Source organism: Marmota flaviventris, chromosome 9 (genome assembly GCF_047511675.1).
Source record: "Marmota flaviventris isolate mMarFla1 chromosome 9, mMarFla1.hap1, whole genome shotgun sequence".
In the NCBI taxonomy this organism is placed as follows: domain Eukaryota; kingdom Metazoa; phylum Chordata; class Mammalia; order Rodentia; family Sciuridae; genus Marmota; species Marmota flaviventris.
The window spans coordinates 13,183,163-13,198,158 of NC_092506.1; the positions used below are offsets into that span (position 1 = coordinate 13,183,163).

General features: G+C 47.2%; 1 protein-coding gene across 1 annotated transcript in view; it reads right to left on the reverse strand.

Moving 5' to 3' along the window:
- Positions 1-250: 250 nt before the first annotated feature.
- Dtx4 (deltex E3 ubiquitin ligase 4) overlaps positions 251-14,996 on the reverse strand; it is a 34,549-nt gene continuing 19,803 nt past the window's right edge. Inside the window, exons 7-9 of the mRNA XM_027944613.2 lie at positions 13,351-13,512; positions 8,533-8,622; positions 251-4,146 (exon numbers count right to left, since the gene is read on the reverse strand). Of these exons, the coding sequence (XP_027800414.1) occupies positions 3,913-4,146; positions 8,533-8,622; positions 13,351-13,512 (486 nt within the window). The 3' untranslated portion in view covers positions 251-3,912. The remainder of the gene's footprint in view (positions 4,147-8,532; positions 8,623-13,350; positions 13,513-14,996) is intronic.

Below are 14,996 nucleotides of genomic sequence, written 5' to 3' on the forward strand. Positions count from 1 at the left end.
GCACTAAGGAACACTGTCCAACACTGTTCATCCATATGAAATCAGAACGTGGGATTGTGCTGTTCACATCCATCAAATCGCTTTACAAAGTCAGATTCTGGGTGCAGGGCTCACACCCACAGGCTCTGCTGTGTTTTAGCTTCCTAACAGATGATCTGAGTCTGAAGTCTGGAGAAAGACCAGTCCTGACTTCCAAGAACACCACACCCCATGGACTATCAGAGATGGAGACAGATTTTGGTGACATTGGTGGTTCTGCATTTGCATTTTATTTTTGTGTTCTTATCAATAGTGGAATGATTAATAGTACACATTTATTTGAAAAACGGCAGTCTAGAAATGATTAAAACACACACTGTATTGTAGTCAGGTGGAGGGACATTTAAGAAGTCAACATTCATGATTTCAAAGATGACCTTTCTCCCACAAGTTCACCTTCCCATTTCCCTTGCCATGTGGTCTGTTTCTCTGGGGGAGCAAGGAGTCAAGTCAGGTCAAATGTGTGGGTAGAAAAGAAGTGGACAAAGAAAATTAGAGAAAAGAGACTTTCCCCTCATTTTGTGGAAGGGTTTGTGGTTGGTTACAGACTGAGGAAGTGACCCAGATACCTCCCAGGTGCACTAGTCGGCAAAAAGCAGAAGGTTCCCAGTAACAACTGTTTGTGGTTGTTCATTTGCCATTTATTCTTCTGCACATACACCTCATGAGCACCAGGTGGCGATGTCCTCTCAGAGTAATACCAAAGAACTTCAAAACACAGCAGTTTACAAACACAACAATTACATTTGGACATTCACCTGTCTCTCCCAGAACCCCCCACTCAAATGCCAGTGATCACAGACAAGGAAAGGGGGCCGGGGGCCTTTCTTGCACCACATAGGCCTTCCCCCAGTCCTCTCATGCACACAATAGTGCAATACCAGGACGAGCACTTTTGACCAAGTATAAAACCACAGAGATGTTCAGTTTTTTTACAAAAAGGGTAAGGGAATGAAAACACAAAGGCACACGCAACCATGTACACACCACATAACCTTTTAAAGGATGAGCATCTGAGAAGGTTTGTCTCTGATCCCGTTGGTCAGCCCTGGAGACTGGGGCTGGTGCTAAGCCCATGAAGAGAAGAGCGTGAGAGCCCCTGCTTGGGCCCAGGGAGCACAGTAGGGATTCTAGTGGGAAACACCCTGCTTCACAGTAGTGGGCACACGGGGCTCTGCTGGCAGGCTTCTCACTGAAACCAAGACTCTGTCTTTCCATGTTGGCACAAGATAAGGGGCAAGGGAATGCCCACCCCCCACTGCCTTGCCTAGCACAGTGTTAGAAAGGAAATCTAAGATCCTTTCTGCCCAGAAAGCTCAACAAGAAGAGCAGTTTGAGGGTGAGGTAGCCCCTACTGAGCTTCCTCAGAGAGGACGAGAAATGGGGCACAAACACATCGAAGACCTGGGGTGGGGTGGGGGTGGGGGACTTGAAGGCATGAAGACTCCCTCTCCAAGTGGTATTGCCACTGCCTCCTGACTCCCTTATATATCATCTTCAGTCCTTTTCCTTCTGCCTGATGAAGTGTCGCCCCACTGCCCATTTCCAGTTGTCTGAGCAGGTCTTCATTTCTTCTCCACTCGAGCTTCCTGAATTTTCCTACACACAGGTCCTCGGTCTTGTTCCTCATCCCTGTGGCCTAGAAGCCCAGAAGATACTTGACAAGGGCAATGGTATGACGCTTACAGGGGCTGGAAACAGCACCACAGGACGATACCCCAGAGAAGAATTCCAGAGTCCATCCATCCATGCGAAAGAACCCGATGCCTCTTTGGACAGGTCACAGGTGTGAGGGGGAAGAGAGGGCCCAGAGAGCCCAAAGGATGATCTCTGGCATGTGATAACTTGGCAGTGTGACATTACACTCTGCAGGGACATCTCTGTCATTTAGTTCTAATGTTTCCTTCCTGACTGTAGTAGGGCCCAAGGGGCAGTGAACTCAGGACCAGTCTTTTCATCTGCAAAATAGCTTCCCACTGCTGGGAGAGACTGGATTAAGGGTGGCAGGAATAATTCCTCCTCTCAGAGCTCCCTCTGATGTGGCCAATTATTGTCCCTGTAGCCAAATGGGAGTAAAGAAAGACTCAGCACCAGCAAGTCCCAAGGAACTGGTGACAGGTGAATCCACTAGACACACTTATGTCAAAGTGGCTGCAGGGCTAACAGCAAGCAGCTGTGGAGCTGCTGTTATGAAACCTTGGCCTCCAGTTCTAACTTAAGTACCACTGTGGAAGGTTCTTTTGTTTCATTTTTTTTTCCAGCATCAAAAATCTTCCAAATTTTATGAAATATATATGCATATATATATATATACGTCAAACCCCCAAAACATGAGGTATATAAATTCAAATTAGTATCCAGAGGAACTTCCCCCAAACACATAGTTCAAAGAACCCACTTTCAAAAAGGAGAATTGGGTTTCCCTTCTTGAGAACCCCTGTTCTCCCTGATCCTCAATCCATTATTGGAGCCAAAGGCAAGAGGATGTTGAGGGGAGATAGACAGGGTCTTGGGATACAACCCGGATGCACTTCGGACCAGAACATAATGTGGTCCCAACCCTGTTAGGAATGAACTAGAGGCTTTCACCTTGTGGGAGGTCCTTCTGTGGGACAGATGAGGGGCCCAGCACCATCTCTGGGCTTACCTAGCAAATTTGCATGGGTACAGATTGAAACCCTCATGAAAACAAGATTGGACGGAGGTTGGCTCTGATTCCATCTTGAACAGAAATAGAAAAAGGTGTGGGTCCAGGTCTCACCTCCACACATCCCCTAAGCACAATTCTACTTCCATCAGGTTCCACGTTGATCATGAGATGGGTTGGCAAAAAGAGGAAAGTCCAGGGACCACACCCTGGCAGTTTCATCCCTCAGAACTGGGGTTTGGCATCTTGCAAAGTAGATTTCAGGGTCATGATGGGATGGACTGTCCACCAACGTGGCCCATGACACGCACACACCCACACACACATAGGCTCATACACAGATGGCACAGGGCCCAGCATGGGCCCCACTCACAGTGAATCCATGAAACTCGTGGAATCTTTGAGCTGGTCTGGGATGAGTTGGGAAGAAGGCTGTGGGCTCCTCTCCCTGAGGACAGTGCAGATGCCCAGTGGGACGCAGGCTCTGGTTTGATCAGAGAGGGGCTGGAAACAGCATCACAGGATGCCGTCCCAGAGAAGAATCCCAGAGTCCATCCATCCATGCAAAAGAACCAGATGCCTCTTTGGACAGGTCACAGATGTGAGGGGGAAGAGAGGGCCCAGAGAAGCCCAGAGGACGATGGAGAGAGCTGAACCCGCTCCCAGAGGCGTCTGCCTCTCTGACCCTGTCAGCAAGAAGCACTTGCTCGCCCCACACCAAGGCATCCAGGATCTGATGTCACAGCAGTTTAGCGGTCCACCCCTTGGTGCCCCCCACCCACCTTGCACAGTGAGAGCTCTCTGCCTCAGTGGAGGAGAGAAAAGTGGAAACTCCGCTCTCAAAGCAGAGTGGAAGCAGCTAGAAGCCAGCTGAGGCCAGAAACCTCAGCTTCACAAGGCAGGGTGTGCAGTGCCACGCACTGTCCACACCCGAGTGTGCTGACCGTGCCCCCCACTTGAGGGATGGAGGGGGTGGGGATTCTTGCCTACCCAGCGCCGAAAACTCAACAGGAACAGACCCAGGATGGCCATCACCCCATGTCCCCTTTTGTCGGATGAGGTTTATGAATTATGTCACCTTATGCAATCTGCCTCCCCTCCCAGTCTAGAGACAGGGTGAGGGAGGATGAGGGAGTAGGGAGGGCATGGCACCAACTTCCACCTTGACTCTCCCTGTTCCTGCCCTGTGGTCCCACAGCCCCTCCCACCCCAACGCCTCTCCAGCCTCAGTCTTTCTCCTGGGCAGTGCTGTCCTCAGAGATGCCCTGGGCAGCCAGTTCGGCCAGCACGTTATCCAGGTAATTGGCATCTGGGTAGCCATGGCCGGTGAGATTAGAGCCAAACTCTGTCTTGTGGTGCACCTCATTCCAGATGACCGTATCAGACTCGCCCGTGGTGCTGGAGGTACCGATGGCAAAGATGAGACGGCGATCCCAGGCCACGAGGAGCAACTTGAGAACCTGTGGAGCAAAGGAAAGAGACAGAGGGCGGACTTCAGTGTTGGTCAGACACTGTCCCTTGGGTGGTAGGATCCTCTTAAGGGTCCCAATCTCCCTGCGTCAGGAAGTCCTAAGCAATTCAATGAAAGAGAAGGAGTCTTGGACTTGGAGTCAGGGCTTGAGTCTTGGCTCTGTCGATGAATAACTGTGACCATGGACAAATCATAGCACCTCTCTGATGCTTAAAATCCTTATTTATAAAGTGGCAATGGTATAATCCGTCTCAAAGGTTGTGGACATCTTATGGAACACTACAAGAAAAGCATTTTCATACTAGTGCCTGGAGTACAATACTTTTTTTTTTTTTTTTTTTAAAAAGGTCAGCTATCAGCATAATAGTTGTATTTTAAAACTTAGGGTCTAGGAGTTGCAGTGCTTATGATCTGAGGACTTCTAAACTTCTGCCCTTCACCAGCACCACCTCGAGGTGGAATTAATCTACCAACAACTAAGACTGTGAAATATTTCTCCAGGGACATCTTAAAAAGCCCTCTGACTTCTTCCAGGCTCTCCCATATTTATCTCCCATCTGGTCCTCACACCACACTTGCAGCCAGGTCCACGGCAAGTGCTATCATTATCCCCATTTTATAGACGAGGAAGCTGTGGCCTGTGTCAGGGTTTGCAGAATGTTCTGATTCATCTAAATTCAACAAAATCTTGGTTGAGCGAGACTAACATCCTATTCCCAGTCTTGGTCGGAGTACTGTCCACACCTGGAAGATGAACTCTTCCAAACATGGTACAGGCTGACGGTTGGGGAATCATAACAGTAATAACAGTAGTTGTTGCAGTTTGAATCTTAAATGTCCCCTAAAGGCTGTGTGCCAAAAGCTTGGTCCCCAACTGATGGTGCTGTTGGGAGATCGGAGAAACCTTAGTCCCTGGGGTCCGGTGGGAGGGAGTAGGTCACTGGAGGTGTGCACCCTGGGAAGGTTTATTTTGTCCTCAGTCCCTCCCCTTCCCCCTCTCTCTTTCTCTATGTGCCTCCTGGTCACCAGGAGGTAAGCAGTTTCCTTCCACCACATGCTCCCAGCCATGATGTTCTGCCTCACCCAAGGCCCAAAGTGACAGGAGCAAGTGACAAGGGACTGAAACCATGACTCAAAACAAATCTTTCCCCCTTTCAGCTGATTGCTCTGAGGTATTCTGTCACAGAGAAGCGAAGCCAAGGAACACAATAGTAAACTCGAAAACAGGAGCTACCCTTTCCTGAGAGGTTACTTACTCAGCGCCAGGTGTTGAGTTATACAGTGATCACAATAACTGGGATTCAGATACTCTCATCATCACACACCCCCACCCCCGTCACCTTTTTTTTTTTTTAAACAAATGAGAAAAACAGGCTCAGAAGATATAAAAAAATAAAAACTTGCCTTGGTCTTATAGCTAGTGACAGGAAGCAGGGTGGGTATTGGAGATGGACCTCAGGGCTGCCTGACTCCATGGCCCAGGGTCCAAAGTATACTTTAGATAGGAATCAGCATATATTTCAAGGAGGAGGCTGCTTCTGAGCAGAGTCTCAGCGGAAGGGAGGATCGGAGGTATGTTAACAGAGAGGATGTGTAGACACGGTAAGTAAATAGGAGCCCCAGGCATGGATGATTACAACAACAGCTGCCACCGCATTTTACTAAGGCTACTTTCACTGAATTCCTACAACATCCTGTCCACAGAGAAATTATCACCACTGCTGGACAGATGAGGAAACAAGTCATACGGATGTGAAGCCTTTAATACCAGATTCTGCAGCTATGCGTGTGAGAACTAGGACTGGAACCCAGGCCGGTCTAGTTCCAAAGCCTGAGCTCTTACTGTGTCTCAGTCTCCAATGCGACCCTCGTGAAGGACAAGGGTGGGCAACTGGAGAGACAGGAAGGTGTAAAACCACACTACAGCAGGCTTTTTATGTCAAGCGGAGAGGAGTATTCTTTGTGAAGAAGAAACAACTGTTTGAATTTTATTTCTTTTTTCTTTTCTTGGAGGGGGGGAAGGTACTGGGGATTGAACCCAGTGGTGTTTTACCACTAAGCTACATCCCTGGCCCCTTTTAAAATTTCTATTTTGAGACAAGGTTTCTATGAGTTGCCCAGGCTGGCCTTGAACCTGCAATCCTTCATCTTCTATTTTTTTTTTTTTTTCCCCTGGTATTTCCCGGTATTGGCGATTAAAACCAGGAGCATTTAACCACTGAGCCACATCCCCAGCCCTTTTAAAATATTCTACTTAGAGACAGGGGCTTGCTGAGTTACTTAGGGCCTCACTAAGCTGGGGCTAGCTTTGAACTCGAGATCATCCTGCCTCAGCCTCAAGAGCTGCTGGGATTACAGGCATGTGCCACTGCACTCCACTTCTGCCTCAGATTCTGGAACATTGGGATTACAGGTAGGTGCCACTGTACCCAGTTTCAATCTTATTTCTTTTAAACAAAGGTGTTTGGTGCTGGGAATTATGTTTTGGGATGACTAAACTGGTGGCATTGAAAGATGAAGAAGCATTAACTAGGTTGGTGGTAGCAGGTTTATAAAAGGAATCGAGTGGTTTAGAAGGCAGTTCAGGGAGCTAAGTGGATGTGGTGGATAAGAGGGAGGGCCCAAGAAGACCAATGTGTCCATTCTGGCTCCTGGGAATTCAGGATATGTCGTCAACATAAGAGAGTCCTGCAGGCAGAGCAGCTTTGGGGAACATGGTTCTAGTTTGAACAGCAGGACTTTACAGTAGAGACATTTAGCCAACTGTTGAGATGCAGATCTCAGGCTCAGGCACAAAAATTTGGACACTCAAGAAAAACAGGCATCAGGCCTAGTCCTGATTCTTAATCTGGGAACACTTGACTGGCACATCTTGTGATATAGCTGGTTCTTTCATTGTTCCAAACTGTCTCCTTCCTCCCTGGATGAGGACATAGCCATACCATGTACCATGAGACCTGAGGGGTCTCCCTATGGGCATTTCACCACCCCATCCTTCTCCTGGCCTGTCCATAACTTGATAGGGCCTATGGAAAGCGAGAGAAGGAAAAAAGGTTCCAGGAGGTCTAAATGGGATTCCACACTTCTTCTTGGATTCTCTCTTTAGTCCTCTTTCCCTTCTCTCTCCAGTTCCCCACCCTAGGAAGGAAGAGCATGGACCACAGAAGGGCTGTTCCTTCAACAGAAAGGCTGTTCCTTCAAGGGCAGGGTTTCAGAGCAGGGAGACAAATGGAGCACCCTGGAGCTGAGTGTTTATTTACCACCTAAATTCAAATGATGACCACTCACCCCCAAGGTGACAGAGTATTAGGAGGTGATTAAGGCATAGAAATGAATTTCAGTGAATAGGATTAATGCTCTTACAAAAGAGTCCTGGGAGAGAGTCCCCTTGCCCCTTTCCCCATGTGAGGACACAGAGAGAAGGCTTTGTCTACGAGCAGGAAGTGGGTCTTGCCAGATGCAGATTCTGCCAGAGCCTTGATCTTGGATTCCCAGCCCCCAGAATGGAGAGAAATTCATTTCTGTTGTTTCTGAGCCACCCAGTCTGTGGGATTTTTTTCATAACCACCCAGATAGACGGAGACATTGACCCACAGCAACCACACAGCCACTGGCATCCTGTGGAAGGAGGCTGCTGAGATTTGGAGAGAAAACCCACTAAAACACACCTCTTGCCTGTGTTTTTCCAGCACTCCCTTAGACCAGTGGTTCCTAACGCTCTTGAGATCAGGAAAGATTCTGAAAGTCCAGTGATTTTTATGGCCTCATCCACAGAAAAACAAATGTAGATTTTTAAAAATTCTAATGAGAGTTCATAGAAGCATGGGAGCCTGATGATGAGTTACTAGGAGTCCAGGAACCCAAAGGTTGTTCCCACTGCCCTTTTGGAGACAAGTCTAAGAATATATAAGTATAAAATAATCTCCCACCAATTAAGATCCATGCCCCAGATCAGTGCTTCTCATACTTTAGCATGTGCTGGGATCTTGCTAAATTGAAATAGGTTATAGTTCTGCATTTCTCTCAAGTTCCTGTATATTACCACTGGTGCTATTCCCAGGACCTGCCTTTAGATAGCATCGCTCTAAACAAAGAATACTAAAATAGATGAATTATTGCCAATAATATCCTGGAGAGGAACAAATTAAAAGCCCCACCTCATTCACCTGCAAAAAAAAAAAAAAAGGAAAAATTTCTAATCATATCCAACTTTACTTATGGTTGACTCAGATAGGACCTTGTTACTATATATATCAAGAGGAAAAAAACAAAAACAAACAAAACCAGTTCTCTTTGGTCTTTGCATTGTAGGAAGCAAAACCTGAGGCCCTGAGAAATAAAGTCCCCAGAACTACTCTGAAATTTCCACTCTTACTTTTCTCCCTTTCTCGCTGTCTGGAAGGTAACAGTGTCGTGGGAAGCCACGGGCGCTGAAACTCTTGCCAGGATTTGGGTGTTCTGGCCCCTGCAAGCAGAAAGAAAGAAAACAAAGAGGGGTTTTCAACATAATTCTGATGAGAAAGGAGTGCAGGCTGGTACTCATTAAATAATGATGAAGAGCATAATGGCCATAGAGTCTAGACAGAACAGACCCCCAAAGCAGTGTGAGGAATCATTAAGCACACAGACTGGGCATCCTTGGGCCTGGGTTTGGACCCAGCTGCTACCTCCCAGCTGGATGTGCTGGAGCCCAATTCTGGGGCCTTTGATCCCCATCGATTTGATAGCAATGACATGGGATACTCACCTTGTGAGGCTGTTTCACATGTTACACGCATTCGGTGCCTGGTGCATGGTAAGAGCCCAGTAAACCTGAAACATCCCTGTCTTCATCATCTACTGTTTTACTGCGGCCCAGAAAAGTTAAATGCTTCCATAATGTTAGCGGCTTTGCTGAAAATTAAGCCCAGTTTTTCTGAGGTCTGTGGTCTACATGTTTTAGCTCTGAACTACTCAGAATCATCAAAGTGTCTTGAGCTATGAACCCTGCAAGCAGAATTGCCTGAATGATTCCCATGGATTCTCCTTTGTCATCATGAATTTATGTGGGTTTTCTTGTTTAGCATACGGATCAGGAGACTCAGGACTAAAAATCTTCTAACGATATTTTAGCTGTGGTTGGCCAATATCCTATTTAAAGCCCAGTCTCAGGCTACTGGGTGGGAAAACAAAACAAAAAAACTGAAGCAGGATTGAATCAGATCCAGGTGCTACAATTGTGGATGTGGTTTGTCCCCTCTGAAACTCATGATGAAATTGCACAGTCATTGCAGCTGTGTTGGCAGATGGGGCTTTTGAGAGGCTGTGGGGTGACTAGGGAGAGGAATTAATGCCTTTCTAAAAGAACTTCTCCTTTCTCTCTTGAGGGACTGGATTAGTACTGTGAAAGCATGTTGCTCTAAAGCAAGGTTGCTCCTTATGGTCTCCCACTTCCACATGTCCAGTAGTCCTTCTGCTTCTGCCTTGAGTAGAAACAGCCTCTCACCAGATGCAAACAACAATCTTGGACTTCCCAGCCTCCAGAACTGTGAGCCACATGAATCTCTATTATTTATAAATGCCCAGCCTCAGGTACTCTGTAGCAGAAAACAGACTAAGACATCAGCCTTCTTAATCAGAGGCCAAATGGGTTCATTGACCCCTTTGTGCAACTCATGAGAAGCAATGCACTTTTTCTCAGTAGCAATGCATATATTTTCCACTCACTCAAATGTCTGTGCATAATTTCGGAGCAACCCTAAACCTTGCAGGGATGGAACCCTATTTAAAAACCCCTTCCAGATACAACCAATTAAATATCAGTAGCTGGGCGTGGTGGTGCACGCTTGTCATCCCAGTGTCTCAGGAGGCTGAGGCAGGAGGATTGTGAGTTCAAAGCCAGCCTCAGCAAAAGCAAGGTGCTCAGCAACTCAGTGAGACCTTGTCTGTAAAGAAAATACAAAATAGGGTAGGGGATGTGGCTCAGTGGTCGAGTGCCCCTGAGTTCAATCCCCAGTACCAAAAAAAAAAAAAAAAAAGATAATTCTGTGCTGCTGTTAACAACAGCTCTCCCACAGATGATCAGCAAGTGTGTCCTGGCTGCATAAATGAGTGAGTGAAGGAACAAATGAGCATACAGATTTTTCATTTTGTCTCTTTATGCACAGTGATCAAAAATTCTGTTGCTTTAATTTTTCTGAAAGCACAGTTCAAGATCACTTCTGATTTTGCCATCTGCAGGGTGTGAGGACTGTACTGGGGTCTGGGGAAAGGCACACTTCCCTGCGCTAAATTGTTTTTTGTTTTTTGGTGCTGGAGATTGAACCCAGGACCTTGTGCATGCAATGCAAGCACTCCACCAATTGAGCTATATCCCCAGCCCCAACAATGTCTTCTTGAAGATGCAGGACCTGATGGTTCCAATTCCATACTCAAAGACATTGCTACTTCACTAAGCCTGGCCGCCTGATTGAGGGGCCAAGTCCAAGCACCGGGCTATGACTGCTCCTCCCCTTCCTGGGGCTGCTGCTTGTGTGTCCAATGCAGAGTCCACCTGGCACTGACCCAGCAAGCCTGTGTGCTCTGGGCCCGTCGCCAAGCAGAGCAGTCACGACTCAGCCTCACTCCGGCCCAGAGTTTCTCCCATAGGGAATTTTTCTCTGCAGTGAAGGTAATGCTTGAAAGTCTCGAGTCCTCACCGAGGCCCACACCTATGTGGCCCCTGAAGTCTGAAGAGACGGCACTGAGCATCCTGAGACTCTGAGACTACAGGATGGCCACCAAGACATGTATTTCTCTCGAGATGAGCTGGGGTGTTCCTGGAGGAGCCGGGGGTCTGCAGAGCAGCACGTGGATATCTCTAAAACCACAGCACAGGCTCTTCCTAGCCCTAGCCCTAACCCTGACCCTAGTCCTAACCCAAGCTGCCTGCTGTTCCTCCAGACCCCCATATTTTCACTCATGTCCTTACCACCCCGACTGGCTGGCTCAGAATCATCCCAGGAGTCTCCCCCAAGCAACACCCAGCTGTTTCTCTCTTGCTCTGGCCTTTCCCTTGCTGAGGCCCCATTACAGAGCCTGGACTACTGCAGTAGTCTCCTGATGGGTCTTTGTTCTGGTTGTCCTCTGTGCTTACGTCAGACTGTCCTTCCTGAAGCACAAACTCAACCCCATGATGTTCCAAAATCTAATCACAAACAGCAATCTTCAGGGGCTCCCTGCAGCCTAATGAGGAAGGTCCTCACCCTCAGCCCTAGTGCTCAGGCCTTCTGTGGCCTGGTGCCAGTCTCCAACAATGCCTGGTCTTCAACATCTCTGTCGTGCTCCCTCCCGTTTTGCAAGTCTTAGGCCCCCATTCAACTCTTCCTTATTGCCTTCAACACCCCCTACTTTCTCTCCTCCACAACTGTTATACCCTCCAACTAAAAATGCTCTCCTCCATTTCTTCACATTTCCCAGGCTCCCATAGAGAGTAACCTGCACCAGAAAGTCCCCTCTGAGCTGCAGACACACACACACACACACACACACACACACACACACAAGCCCTTGTCCTTACCAGGATGAGTAGGATACTCAATAATAATGGCACCAGGTATTGAGCACCTTAGTATTGTGCCCTTGCCCCAGGTGCACACACAGACGTCTCTCACCCTTACACACCTCTGCCTGTTAGGTGCCCAGCTACACTGCTGAAAAAGTTAAGCTTGGAAAGATCAGGTGGCTGGCCCAGAGTCACCAGCAAGTAAACACTCAGCCAGGGCACACGCCTGTAATCCCAGCTACTGGGGAGGCTGAGGCAGGAGGATTGCCAAGTTCCAGGCCAACCTGGACAAGTTAGGGAGACCCTGTCTCAAAAACAAACACAGAAAAACCGAAACCAAAACAACAAAACAAACAAACCCAAAGGGCTGTGGGTGTAGCTCAACCGTAGTGTGCTGGCCTAGCATGTAGGAGATGCTGGGTTAAATCCTCAGCACCCCCCACCCAAACACACATGCACAATGGAGGCAAGAACTAGAACCAGGCTGATCAGACTTTGAAGGACTTGCAGTTCTTCTTTGTTCACTCTGCCTCGCACAACTCCTATCAATGGTGCACACCCAATTTTGCTCTCTAAATTAATTGGTGATGTTCACTTATCTTTTCCTGACGGGTTGGTAAATCCCCCAAGGAAGAACCATGTTTTACTTAATTCTTTTTAGGCTATTACATGGGCCTGGTTATTTCCCCACGACTTATCACTATTTGGAAGCACCCGTTTGTCTGTTTGCTTTATGGTTTTCCTGGACCCAGCAGAATGGGGACTTCAGGGAGAAAGGATCCTATCAGGGCTGCACCCGCCTTCTCTACTGCCAAGGGCATTCGTGGTCCCTAATTCACATGCAGATATTTATTAAATGTAAAAAGACAAATAGGAGGGAATAAAAGAGGTAAACGAATCAACATTTGCTAAAAGTGGATCCAGTCTGCACCCTAGCACATTTGATAAAGCTTCATTGTGGGAAGAAGGGCCACAAAATTTACATCTGCCATCAGGAATATTGTTCAGATTTGTTCCTTGGAACTGTATTTAAAAGAACCAAAGAGGAAAGAAATGCCCATGAAACTCAAAGCCAGTAGTGTAGCTATCGAATAGTGTGATCATGTAGCTATCAAATTAGAAATGCAGGTTACTGTTTGACAAAGAAATTCCACTTCTAGAAAATTATTCTACACATAAACAGGTACAGGGCTGCACACTAGGCAAGGTTCATATGTGTACAAGTTTATTCATCCCAACATTATTCGTTGTAGCAAAAGATTGGAAATAATCCGTATGTATTCTCATCTGATTGAGACTGTTGAATTAAATTATTTACATGATGGATTATTGTGCAGACATAAGAAAGAAAGAGGAAGTTCTCTCTGTACTGAAAAACCTACAAACTATATTGTTCATTGAAAAAATGCAGAGTATGAAACAAGGTCCCTAAATGTCAATCATTGTGTAAAAATGGGAGGGGCGGATACAATTTCTGTTGCCTGGGCACAGAGAATCCTGGAAGGGTACATGAGAAAGTAAGAACAATGCTAGTGGAGGGGGAGAGGATGGGGGATTAGATCTGTAGAGGGAGAACAAGGGTGGGAAGGAGACTTTTCATAGCATAAAACACTTCGAATGCAAACATTTAAACTTAAAACTATAAAAGGCAACTGCTGAGGGTGAGCTCACCTGAATGCCCGGGGGGATGCTGTAGATAATCCGGATGGTTTTGCAGTCTGGGTGGCCAGGCAAGGAGTGGGGGATGAGGTGGTACTCCATCTTCCCTGGAGGCTGGGTGCCTGTCTTCACCCCATAAATGGTCTTACAGGTTGGACACTGCAAACTCCCATCCTGATGAGACAAGGTCAAAATAGCCAACCTGGGAAACCTAATGACCTTCCACCCAACCTCAAAGGTACCAGAGATGAAGGGCAAGGGGGAAAAACTTGATCCGACCTCACACTAGACCTGAAATCCTGACTAGCTACGTAAGCCACGGCTGCTATCTCCAAAGTAACAGAAAGAAAATTCTACAAATAGCTTCAGGCTCCATGCTAAGGAACATAGAAAGGACGCCCCTGTCATTGATGAAGAGGCCAGGAAACTAGGGCAGGGAGCCCACAAAGGGAACCATCATCTAATATCTAAGCCTCAAATGGGTAGAACAGATAGCAAGCTCTTAAGAGCAGCGACTTCCCAATTGATGACCACCAGAATCATTTGAAAGCTTCTTAAAAATAAAGATGCTTGGACCCCACACCAGGCCCACCGTATCAGAATTGGGCGACTGCAAAGTGTAGTCTGTTTGGAATGTGAACTCCTAAGTCAGACTGTCTGGATTTACTCTGCCTTCTACCTGTTGTGTGATCTTGGACAAATCAATTATCCTCTCCGAGTCTCAGTTTCTTTAGAGAGCCAGAAAAACAACAGTATCTGTCTCACTGGGTTGTTAGATATTATATGAGATCATCCATAGGACGTGTTTTGCAAGTGGCATATCTAAGTATTATCAGTCTATTCATGATTTCTGTGAAAAGACTAATAAACTCAGGTTTGGAACCTACTGCTAGGAAAAGATGAATTGAGCACTGTGTTGGAGAAAATAAAGACGACTTTAAACAAATGACCCTTGAAGAATAAATAGGCTTAGAAAGATGGAGGATAAGTTCTGCATAAACAACCAGAGGAGAAAATGATACCGTAATGGTAATACTTTAAAATCTTACAACAGAATCTACAATGCTTATTTCACATCAGCCTCACCTTCTGACATTAGCTGGGGAGGAATTATGAACCCCTTTCACAGATAAAGGAGCTGAGGCACAGCAAGACTGAGGGGCTCATCACCAGCGAGGGTCAGAACACCTGCAAGTGCATCTAAATCACCCCCACCTCACCCCACGGCACTGCACTGCCCCCCAGTGGCTCTGCTGGCGGCACAGGGGTTTCCAGACAGATATGAAGGGGTGTGGTTTCACAGGAGAACCTGGTGAAGTGCCACGTGCTGTGGCAGGGAGGGTGGGGAACCCTGCGGGAGCCCCCCCCCCCAGCAAATCCTATTTCCAGGCCCCCCAAAAGGAAGGGAGAAGGACGCATGTGCTGACAGAGGACTTTCCCACAGCTGGGACCAAAGCTCTCTTCAGATGTCCCTCCCCCAACTCTTTGGGAAGATGCAGATCCTCTGAAGAGCTATTTGGGGACATCTCCATGTAAGTTCTACTCATTTAGAGGAACAGCTCACATTGGAGTCAGCTCCTCTCTAAAGCTGGGGTCCCACTCCCTGCCGAGGCCTTAGCTTGTTTCATGGCCTGGGGGGCATGGCTCCATCCAATTCA